The 11843-nt window shown below is 36.1% G+C and overlaps 1 protein-coding gene across 1 annotated transcript in view; it reads left to right on the top strand.

Moving 5' to 3' along the window:
* The first annotated feature begins 3330 nt into the window (after positions 1 to 3330).
* LOC136034442 (probable cytochrome P450 301a1, mitochondrial) overlaps positions 3331 to 11843 on the top strand; it is an 84676-nt gene continuing 76163 nt past the window's right edge. Inside the window, exon 1 of the mRNA XM_065715622.1 lies at positions 3331 to 3560. Coding sequence (XP_065571694.1) covers positions 3365 to 3560 — 196 coding nt within the window. The 5' untranslated portion in view covers positions 3331 to 3364. The remainder of the gene's footprint in view (positions 3561 to 11843) is intronic.

Raw genomic sequence — 11843 nt, 5'->3', positions numbered from 1 at the left:
CTCATCCTATTTCAAGCATTAAAACATTTTAATGGAAATATTTGATATTTTGAATAAAGTATATCCTTTTTTGCTTTCTTTATTTTTAATTTTTCTGTACTAGCAGTCCCAAATAGTTATAACCACGGTCGTAAATAGTCGAAATTTGTGACTTGTGAACAATCACAATCACAAAGAGTCACAGCAGCAGTCGCAAGTAGGTCGCAGCCAAATTAAGATGTACAGGCAGTTAAAGTTGCAAGAGTTCGAAGTTGCAAGCAGCGACAGGCTCAGCCCAATGTGGATAATTTTGTTATATGTCAGAATCCTTTCAATAGACCAGAGGTAGCTCCTAAAATATTCCAAATACGCCCCTTAGGTAACTCGGGTGCACATTGTCTCTTTCGATTAGGTTCAGCACTCCTTGAAGTACCAATGTAACATCCTAACCCTTACAGACGGCTCAGACGGCGTTCGTGAAGTTCGTAAAGTCGTTCGCAAAATTCGTAAAGTTGCATCGTTCACCTTCCATAAGGGTTTACGTGAGAAAGCATTAAAGTTAATGCTTGATCCTGAAAACAGAATATATAACAAGCACTTATGCATCATCAAACTATACTCACACCCCAAGATCCTTATTTCTTTAAGACCTTTTCTCCGAAATATGAAAGGCAACAGAAATTTGAATAGTTTGCTGCTCGAAACGCACGTAAAGTACAAGGCTCATATGAGCGGTGAAAATTTTACGGAAACACAATTTGCGAACGACTTTACGAACCTTATGAACGCCGTCTGAGCCATCCATTAAAGTAAAATTTTAGTTAACTTTTTTCGTAAAGTTCATAAAGTTGATCAATAGGGAAACAGTTCCGTAGCAAAACTTTTAAACTGATTTGGAAATGTTGAATCAGGAAACTGAAGATATGCTCATTTCAAGTGTAGTAGACATTAGTGGTTTGGAATTTAGTTTCAATATTTTACACTAAATTAAATAAAAAAACTAGTTTTTTTTTAACTGAAAGTAAGGAGCGACATTAAAACTTGAAACGAACAGAAATTACTCCGAGCATGAAATGGGTTGTCCCCTTCGCAATCCCTCGCTCTTTACGCTAGAGTTTTTAATTTTTTTAAAAGGTAGAATTGTGGTGAAGAGTCAAACTTTAGCGTAAAGAGCGAGGGATTACGAAGGGGACCACCCATTTCATATACGGAGTAATTTCTCTTCGTTTTAATGTCGCTCCTTACTTTAATTAAAAAAGTTTTTCTTTTTTAATTTCTGAACGTTTTTGAATTAATGCATGTTTGATTTTGGCTCTCCGCACATAAATTATTAAAATGAAACTTGCATATTAATTCTTTTTTTGGCTAAATGGCTTTCTATTTTTGATCAGACGATTTTGAGAAATAAGGGGCGGGGAAGGAGGCCTAGTTGCCCTCCAATTTTTCGGTTACTTAAAAAGGCAACTAAAACTTTTAATTTTTAACGAATGTTTTTATTTGTAAAAAATATACGTAACTTAAGAATTAACTTACGTAACAAATGTAAATATTCTTATATTTTTATTATGTATATGAGGGGGTTTGTCCCATCGTTAATACCTCGCTCTTTACACTAAATCTTAAGTTTTGTCCCAATTCTTTAATAACGACCTCTGAATCAGAAAGTCCGTAGAATAAATAGTTGAAATTACTAAAATACTTTAGCATAAAGAGCGAGGTAATTATCTCCTCCTAAATACCTCCCTCTTTATGCTAAAGTATTTTAGAACCCCTCATATGAGTAATAATGTCTCTTCGTCTTCAGTTTTAATGGTTCTCCTTTCTTTCAACTGAAAAAAAACTTTTTCATGTTTATTTTTTCATTGTTTTTTTTTATAGTAATTCTAGAAAATCCTGCGCCCTTTTCATTGAATTTCTCTTCCCCCATGACATATTCCTCCAAGGAGAGATCCTCCAACATAGCCCCCTCCCCTCCCCGCAACTCCACCTCAAAACCAAAAAATACCCCTGAAAACGTCTGTACACTTTTCAATAATAATTACTGTATGTAAACACTGGTCAAAGTTCGTAACTTGCAGCCCCTCCCCCAGGGACCTTGGGGGAGTAAGTTCTCCCCAAAGACATAGTTATTATGGTTTTCGACTATACGGAAAAAATGGCTATTTCAAAATTTTGATTCATGGACTTTGGGAAAAAATGAGCGAGGGAGGGGGCCTAGGTGCCCTCCAATTTTTTTGGTCACTTAAAAAGGGCACTAGCACAGTTCATTTCCGTTAAAGCAAGCCCTCTTACGACATTCTAGGACCACTAGGTCGATACGATGACCCCTGTGGAAAAGAAAAAAAACAAATAAAAACGCACCCGTGATCTGTCTTCAGGCAAAAAATACGAAATTCCACATTTTTGTAGATAGGAGCTTGAAACTTTTCTGTAGGGTTCTCTGATACACTTAATGCGATGGCGTGATTTTTGTTAAGATTCTGTGACTTTTAGGCGTGTTTCCCCCTATTTTCCAAAATAAGGCAAATTTTCTCAGGCTCCTAACTTATGATCGTAAAGACTGAATTTGATGAAACTTATATATTGAAAATTAGCATAAAAATCCGATTCTTTTGATGTATTTTTTAGCATCAAAATTCCTTTTTTAGAGTTTCGTTTACTATTGAGCCGGGTTGTTCCTTACTACAGTTCGTTACCACGAACTGTTCTAGGATGCTATGGGACTGAACTCTTGCCAGGAATTTTGGCACCACTGTCAACTTCACAACAGGAAAAACAAAGGAATTTTGGCACCACTGTCAACTTCACAACAGGAAAAACTTCGCAACTTCACAACAGGGAATCTTGATATACCTGATCCTGTCTCCTTAGACTACACTCACACCCCAGCTCCTTATTTCTTCAAGACTTTTTCTTCAAAATATGAAATGTTTCAGAAATTTAAATAGTTTACTGCTAAAAACGCGCGTAAAGTACAAGGCTCATATGAGCAGTGAAAACTTTACGGAAACACACTTTGCGAACGACTTTACAAACTTTACGAACTCTGAGACGTCCATTATAAAAACCACTAAGGATTAAATCTTTTAACTTTCTCAGTTATAAATCCTTCACATAAACAGTTGCCAATTCCATATTTTCAAGCCCTGACACGGAGGCATTTGGGGTTCTTCACTATTTCCAGAAAGTTTTACCTCTAATAGAGCTAGTTTTATCAATTTGGACTTTCGTATTAAGGACTAGTTTGATTCTTCTTTGTTGTTAATTGCGAAATTATAAAAGATAAGTGACTTGGCATTATTTAAAACTTTATCATAGTAACAAATAAATGATAAGGATTGAAGACAATACTAAATCTAAGTTAGCCACATTGTCTCTACCGACCATGTTTGGTAAATACATCGGAAACCATTTAACTAAAAGTTTCATTTCGAAATGTCAGAGCTCTGCTCTAATCACCACTCAAGCTGTGCAGCAAGATTTACCATTAGAAATAGATTGGAGAAATGCTAAGCCGTTTGAGCAAATACCTGGCAATCCTTCATACCCTCTAATAGGATCATCCTATGAAGTCTTCACAAGTAAGTATGATACTAGATTGTGTTTAGTAGACCTGATAGTACCGAAAATCATTCCCGATGTGCATGGGACTTGCAGCCCTTTGGCAATGCCTGGCAATGCTTAGAGAACAAAATACCTTTCTACGCAAATTATCACAAATTTGACGGCCCGGATTCGTGTCTTGTTAGCATTAAAATTCTATACTCGGTTCCTTATGTCAAGAGGACTCTAATGAAGAATAAAAAAGAAAGATATTTTTTTTTACTCATTGGAGGAGATAATATTTTATTTCCTCCTAGTGACTGGGTGTTTCACCAATAAGGAATTAGGTGAGAAGAATTTTCATGCGCAGTATTTAAGTTGTGGATACCGTATAAAATACACCTATTCTTAATATAATAAAAATAGGGGGATTCTAAATTGCCTTTGGGATCCTGTCACCAATGGTAAAGGCCATTAGGCTTCAAAGTTTTGTTATTAATTTGCTTTGTGTCCCTGAGGGACATCATATTGGAAGAATTGGTAGTTCAATCTCCCGAGGGGCTTGTTTGTTTGGAAATCAGAACTTCTAGTGCCTTTTTTTTAAGAATGAAAAGTGATCGGAGGGCAACTAGCCTCTTTTTCCCAAATACCTACAATCAAAATATTTATTTTCCTTTTTTTCAAAATAATTCAGAGATCAGATAACAAAAACTCTGGGGTCGACACAACCCCAAGAGCCCAGAGTCTCGTGTTGAAAGTAATTGTCCCGGGAGACATAAGGTTTTTACGGAAGGGGTGGTCACATAACCTTTAGAAGGAGCTAATTTGATTGGAAATTGGAAGTTTTAGCCTCATTTTTCAGAGCTAAAAGTTGTCATAGTGCATCTAGACCCCGGAAATCCAATTTTTCCATATATGTTCAATCAGTATTAGATAGAGCCATTTGGTTTAATAAAACCAAAATGAAAAATTTTTCAAAGCAGTCCCAGCATCCTTACCTCAGCGAAGTTCAACCAGGACTCTGGTTGTGATGGAAAGGCAGTATGGTCTTCGTCGCAGCTTGACACAAGGTCCAAGTACTGAGGCACTCGTGTTGAGACTAATTCCCCAGGGGCACTTGTCGAAAGTTATGCTCCAAAGGGATTTAGAATTTGTATGGAAGGGCTATTACACTTCGAAGGGCGCTCAAATGTTTTGAAATTAAACGTTAAAGTGACGTTTATAAAGAGTAAAGATGACCAGAGGACAGCCAAAACAACAAATTTTCCTCAATAAGATCAAAATTTCAAATAAGCGATTTTGTTCAAAATAGTCCAAAGATCAGATAGATATGTGATCGACACATGCCCCTAGAGCCCTGGAGCACAAGATGAAGGGTATGTCTAGATATCCTAGGGTAAATACGGTTTTTCTTATAGAAAATGAGGTCTTTTTAATTTCAAAGGGGGTTCATTTGATCGAAAGTTAATCATTTGATCTAGTTCCCTTTTTCAGAGTTAAAAGCGATCAGAGGGTAACTCGACCCCCCTCCGACCCTATTCTCCGCAGATGAGTCCCATCGAAGTTTTAATAAAACTATTTTCTTTTCCAAATAGTTCAGATCAGTTATGCCCCTGGCCCATATAAGGTTTTTATTGAAAAGATAGTTGTGTAAACATGGGAATGGGCTGATTTCAATCCAACTTTATTTTTACAAATTTCACAAGTAATCAGAGGGCAAATAGACACACCAACCATCACGCCCATTTTTCGCAAGTTTATTTAATCAAAATTTTCTTCAAAACTGTCTAAAAACCAAATGGCCAAAACCTGTATGCTTATGCAACCCCACAGATCCTGAAGGCAAGCGTTCCTAAGTTATACCCAGGGGCATAGGAAGTTTTTCTGTAATGGTTAACGCTATAAAAAATTCTAGTTTATTTTTAAGAGTCAAAAGTGGTATAAGTGGAACTAGCCTTCTACGCTCTTTTTCCCTGCTACATCCAAACGAAATTTTAAGATATAGTCATTTTATATAGTCCATGTGCCGTATAACAATGCCTCTGGGGCTAACACAGAAACCAGTTTCAGATCTCAAGGGTTTGTATGTAAGGGTTGGTCGTAAAAGCTTTGGAGGATACTTCTTTGACTCGAAATTGAAATTTCCAGTTTTCTTTCAAAGAGTTAAAAATAGTCTTAGAGCACCAGGCCCTGAACGCCCTCTTTTTACCAAATTGTATCCGATCGAAATTTTGACATAGCCTTTTTTCAAAATTGTGTAAACATCATATAACAATACCTCCATGGTTGATACAACCTTTCAGAGCCTGCAGGCATGGGCTTTTAGTTTTACCGAGGGGCTAATCAGGTTTTCATGAAATTATTTGTCATATAATCTTTAAAAAAGGCCCATTTGATTAGAAATTAAAAATTGCAGTGCCATTTTTATGGAGAAAAAGGGATCAAAATGCAATTGGCCCACTAAACACTTTTTCCCCAAGTATAGACGATCAAAATTTTAAATAGCAATTTTGCTCAAAATTTGCGAAAATCAAAAACAGTCGGAGTCAACTCGATTTCCCATAAGCCGGGTTTACGTGTTGAAAATTTTAACCAGGAGATATATGAGGTTTTTGTAGAAGAGATAGTCAAATGAGCTTAAAAGTAAACAGTGTCAAAAGTAAAAAGTTATTGGAGGGCAACAAGACCCTATAGACCCTCCTCTCCCAAAATACACCCATAAAAGTTTTTGAGAAAACTATTTTGCTGACAATAGTACACGTTTGGGGTAAATACTATCCCCCAGAACCCAGGGGTAAGTGTTGAAATTTATGCTCCAAGGATATATACGGCTTTTATTGAAACGGTTGTCAATAAAAACTTTGGCGGGGTCTCCTTTTATTTCAAATTGACAGTTATACTTCCTTTTTCAACAGTCAAAAGAGATCGGGCAAGCAGATCTTCCTCCTATCCTCTTTTCTTCAAATGTATCCGACCAAAAATTTGAGACACCTATTTTCTTCACTTGGCTCTGTCACAGGTGATGATATGCCACTAGTCATGGTATTTACCTCATTTTCCAACAATTAAATATTTGTTATACCTTATATTGAACTCGTCAAGAGAAGGATCACCCGGGATTACCTCTGCCGGCAAGTCACTCCGTGTGGTGACCTATCGTCGGGTGAAAATCTTTTTCACATACTCTTGGTGAGGAGTAACCTTCTCAAGGTAGGCCTGACGAGCTTAATTTGGGGAGTTGATCACAAGGGTTTCGCTCTGTCAGGAACGAGCTTTAACAGCTTTTTTGATGAAGGGTCATACATGTAATTTTAGAAAACCGACATGGACACCACATCGAACAATTCCCGGATCAACTGCAAGGTTTTAGCTTTCCTGTTGTCAGAGGGTTGCTGCACGAGTGGCTTAACTTCGAATCCATTGGAATAGAGAAAGCCGACATTTTGGTGCACCAGCAAAGAGAGGACATGCATGCTCGATGACAGGTCTGATGTACAAAATAAATAGTTGGCAGAGTAGACTCATCAGGGGGAAGACTTTTGCATCCTAGGATTGCTCTTAGCTTCTTGGAGTATTAGGATCTAAATTTACCAGGATACTCAGACTTTGAGAGATCCAAGGAGGAGGTAACTTCAAGTTCGACTTAATGTATCAGCTCGTGTTATTGCCTCTCCTTAGAAGACGAAATCACAATGAGCTCTTATACTAGGTGCCTCAGAATCTAAAAAAACTTTTATTTTCGATGCGTTAAAACTGACAGGCCATGCATCTGCCAACGCCTCAGTTTTTTTCCAGATGAGCCACAATCTCCTTGTGGGGTTCGATGGGACATTTGTCCTTTGCGATTAATATTTTTGTTTTCGTGTCGTTAGCAAAATGGCGACGTTTCTTCACAAGGTGGTCGTTTCACACACCCTTAGGTCGTTTATGAACACCCATCAACAATCCTTATAGCTCATTTGACTGGAAATTAAAAGTTTTAGCTCATGTTTTTAGAGTAAAAAAAGATGGGAAAACAACTAGTCCGCACACGCCCTTTTCTCCCCAATTGCATCAGATAAAAATTTTGAGATAGTCATTTTGTTACAAACAGTTCAAAGGTCAGACAACAAAAACTTGGGTGATAAAAAAAACCCAGGGCGTGGGGGGAAAGGTGTTTGAAGTTACACCCTGGGGGCATATAAGATTCATATGGAAGGGATGCTCGTATAAACTTCAGAGAGAGCTTATTCAATTGAAACTTCGAAGTTATAGTTTGCTTTTTAAGATTCAAAAGTGATTAGAGAGCAGTTAGCGTGCCCCACGCTCTTTTTTTCCCAAACATATTAGATACAAATTTTAAAATAAACATTTTGTTAAAAATAGTTCAAAGGTCAGATGACAAAACTCCGGAGTAAACACAGCTTCCTACGTCCCAAAGGGCAGCTGCAGTAAGTTATATCCTGGTGGCATGTATTGTTCTTATGTAAATAATGCTTCTATTTCTTATGGTAATAATGCGTCTATAAACTTCAGAGATTGTCCATTTGATTGGAAATTGAAAGTTCTTTTAAAGAGTCAAAAGTTTTTTGATAGTAGCTAGCCCTCCCTCCAAGACCTTTTTCTCGAAAATACATTAAATAAATTTCGAGATAGCTATTTTTAAAAATAGTTAAATGATCAGATAACTGTGGTATCAATACAACACCCCAGGATCCGGGGGAAGGCGTCGCAAGTTATGCCCTGGGGATAAGTACGGCTCTGATTGAAGAGATGCTCGCAAAAACATCAGAGAGGAATTATTTGGTCGGAAATTGAAAGTTCTATATCCATTTTCAATTTTCAGAAGGGATCCGAGTGCACTTAGCCCCCCCCCCAAGTTTTTTTCATAAACACGTCTGATAAAAATTTTGAGATAGCCATTACTTAAAAATAATTCAAACATCAGATAATAGGGCTATGGTGTCAACAAAACCCCCTCCGGGCCCAGAAGAAGAAGTTCTAACTTATGTCCTGGGGGCATGTTTTGTACTTATTGAGGGTATGCTCATTTCATGGGAAATTGAATGTTCGAGTTCACTTTCTTGCAGCCAAATATGATCTAGGGACAGCTACCCCCCATCTCATGTTTTTCTTCCCCAAATACAATTTATAGAAATTTTTATCTAGCCATTTTGTTAAAAATGGTTCGAAGGTAAGATAATGAAAACTCTGGTGTCACTAGAACCCTCCAGGGTAAGTGGGCAGGCATTGAAAATTATCTTTTAAGGGATTATATCGTTTTCATGGAAGAAATGCTAGTATAAACTCTAGGAAAGTTTCCATTTTTTGGAAAGTAAAATTTCTCGTTCTTTTTTAAGAATTTAAAGACATTGAAGGGCGAATAAAACCCAATGCCCTTCATTTCCCTAATGCTTCAAATAAAAATTGTGAGATAGCTTCTTATTAAAAATAGCTAAAGGGTCAGACAACAAAAAATCTGGTGTCCAACAAAAACCCCCAAGTCCTGGGGACAGGTGTTGTCTAGGCCTACTTTAATAAGAAAATCTTTTTGAATTTGCTATTTTTCTGTAGTCACCTATGAGAGTGTTAGAATAAAAGAATGGATGGGTTTAATATAATCTTGCGGGATCTTTTGATTTTGGAACAGTTTGTGAATCTAAATGATCAATTTCAAAAGTAATCAGTCCAAAAGAAAATATTCTCTCAACGAGTGCTTGACGATAATACGAAATAAGAATCTTCCGTTTTCTGTTATTGTATGATGGTCATGGGCGTGGCCCACATGCATTTATCAAATTTATTGACATACTAATCGAAAAAAAAAATTGCTGATTTGCTTTCGAACACTAGCTAGAAATTCAATTAGGATTTAAGACTATCCATAGTTTCTCAATCTATTTTTTTTTTTTAATGATCACAACAAATGAGTCGACAATTTGAAGAATTATGTCCAAACAGGATTTATTGATTTGAAGCCTTATGTCACTCGATAGCTCCTACTCCTCTCTCCATAATTAGAAAAAAATACTCCCTTTATAGATTGTAAGTAAATTACTTTTTAGCAGTGAGAGAGTCAACAGTGAAAAATGTTCTATGTATTTCCACTATGCATGTACACATTCGGTAGCTTGTCATTCTATGGGAATTGTACAATTGTTGATAAGTATGAGGGAATGTCTAGATTGTGCAATCCGTATACACTGCATTGAGGATATGCAGCACAAATTATAACTTGTAATTCCTGTAATGAAGAGATTGGTGACTCTCACGGTAGATGATTCTAATGCTCCAATTGTAACGATGATAAATGAGATCAGTGGAATTATACTTATTCTGGTATGATTGAAAAAAAAATCTAAGCGAGATTTTAGGTTATTTCTAAGAGACTGGTTTCGTCAGGGTTCCATATTATTTGGGAAAAAGATTACGTCTACACTTCAACTGCTGGAATAACAAGAGAATCTGCGTTCTACGTCATCACTGCAAATTAAAACCAAATGGTTTTTATTTGGCTGCTAAGGAAATTGATTCTCCATTTGAAAACGTGAATTTTATATTACGAATGAGAGAAGAATCAATGAATTCATAAGGAGATAAAATAAGAGTAAAATAAATTTTACGGTAGAAAATGTGACCATGACTTGGTGCATCAAGATTAATACATAGTAAATAATCTGGCAATACAGATAATCTTTCGCCATTAGTTGTTCTCGACAGATACTTATAAGTAGAAAAATAAATATAACGAGAAGAAAATTCTCTTTTTTATCTGTATATATTTTTATCAATAAACTAATTTAAAAATATTCTTAGAGCATTTTATTTGTACGGTACTGAGATCAATACTATACTGATACGAAAGTGTGTTTTCCACAAGGAAGTCATTCAGCGAGGGATGCCTGTGGAAATGTTTAGAACTTTTTTGCAAGCATATCCACGAAGTCGGAACAAAAAACATTATAGTGCATAAAAACCCCCAAATCTTAGTCATTAACTACTGCACTCTCTTCTGGTTTTGAATAATAATTTTTCAATACTTTAAATAAAGTTGTTGATGTGCAGAGTTTAGAAATCGAATGGTAGACCAAGAGGATAACAAATTCTACTTTATTCGCTGCTTGAATGATGCACAGTCAATGACCCTTCTTTACGTTCAAAGGACTACTACTAAAAATAATAAGGGTACTTTAATACTTTGAATTTGTTCTAGCAAATCCAAGGGTATACAATAAGATTTTTATTTGGACATGTATGGATTCACATTAAAAACACTGATTATTTGGTTTCAGTTAGTAGAGTGAGGTCTAGAAGAACTAGTAGAATTTGATAGTGGATTTGGCAGCATCAATGATACCAAGACAAGAATACCAAAAGTAGCAGTAAAAATTAGAAGGATGTCGACTAAGCCTTGAATAGGATGAAATGTTTTCGAGATATTTAATATCTCGAAATTCAATTTGTTCAAGAACAAATTCAAATTTGAGGAACAGTTATTTTGCAATAAAACTTAATATAAAGTATAGAAATTGACTTCAGGCTGCTTTAAAGGCAATAGTAAACGTATTGAGGATAATAACTTGAACTTGTATGTGAGAAAAGAGTGATATATATGCTATTGAACTTATGAAAAAAAATCTTACTAAATCGAAAATGTTTTTCTTTTCCTTGTTAGATATTTTTTCTAATAAGTTACCCCCCCCCCCTCTCTCTCTAGGGATGCTCGAGTAGAAGAAATCTTTTGGATTTGTTATCATTCTGTAATCAGCTATGGGAGTTGCTAAAAATTTGTTGAATCTAAATGATCGATTTCGAAAGTTATCAGTGCAAAAGAAAATATTCTCTCCGAGAATGTTTTACGATAGCATGAAAGATGGATCTCCAGCTTTCTACTGTTGTATGGCTCTTGTGGGTCTCGGTCAAAATGCATTTACCCAACTTATTGACAAGCTAATACAGATGAAAAAATTCTTTCAAAATAAGCTTCAAGCGTTCTCACTTCGAAACCAATGAAAGAAAGACACAAAAGCTGGTAAAAAATCGATTTTATCCCGTTAGAAACTTAGTGAAGAGATGAACCAACAAATGAGTAGCAGGACTGCATAGGAATATTTAATATAATTTTTGACCAAGAAACAGTAACACATATGCGTGATCACATGAATATATATTAATTTTTGAGAGCCACGAAACAATTATTCGCTTCTTTGGCTGACATTGAAAGTACCTTTGGATACCTGTCTTTCAGAGAGGTGGCAAAAATTCCCTCATATCGTAGACACTTTTAGAACGAAACTTGTTACCATATGACGGCTGGTGGTACATCATGTGACAGACTTGAC

The sequence above is a fragment of the Artemia franciscana genome, chromosome 13, assembly GCF_032884065.1.
Source record: "Artemia franciscana chromosome 13, ASM3288406v1, whole genome shotgun sequence".
NCBI classification, from domain to species: Eukaryota; Metazoa; Arthropoda; class Branchiopoda; order Anostraca; family Artemiidae; genus Artemia; species Artemia franciscana.
Note: the sequence above shows the minus strand (reverse complement) of the source record. Positions and strands in the feature narration are given on the sequence as shown.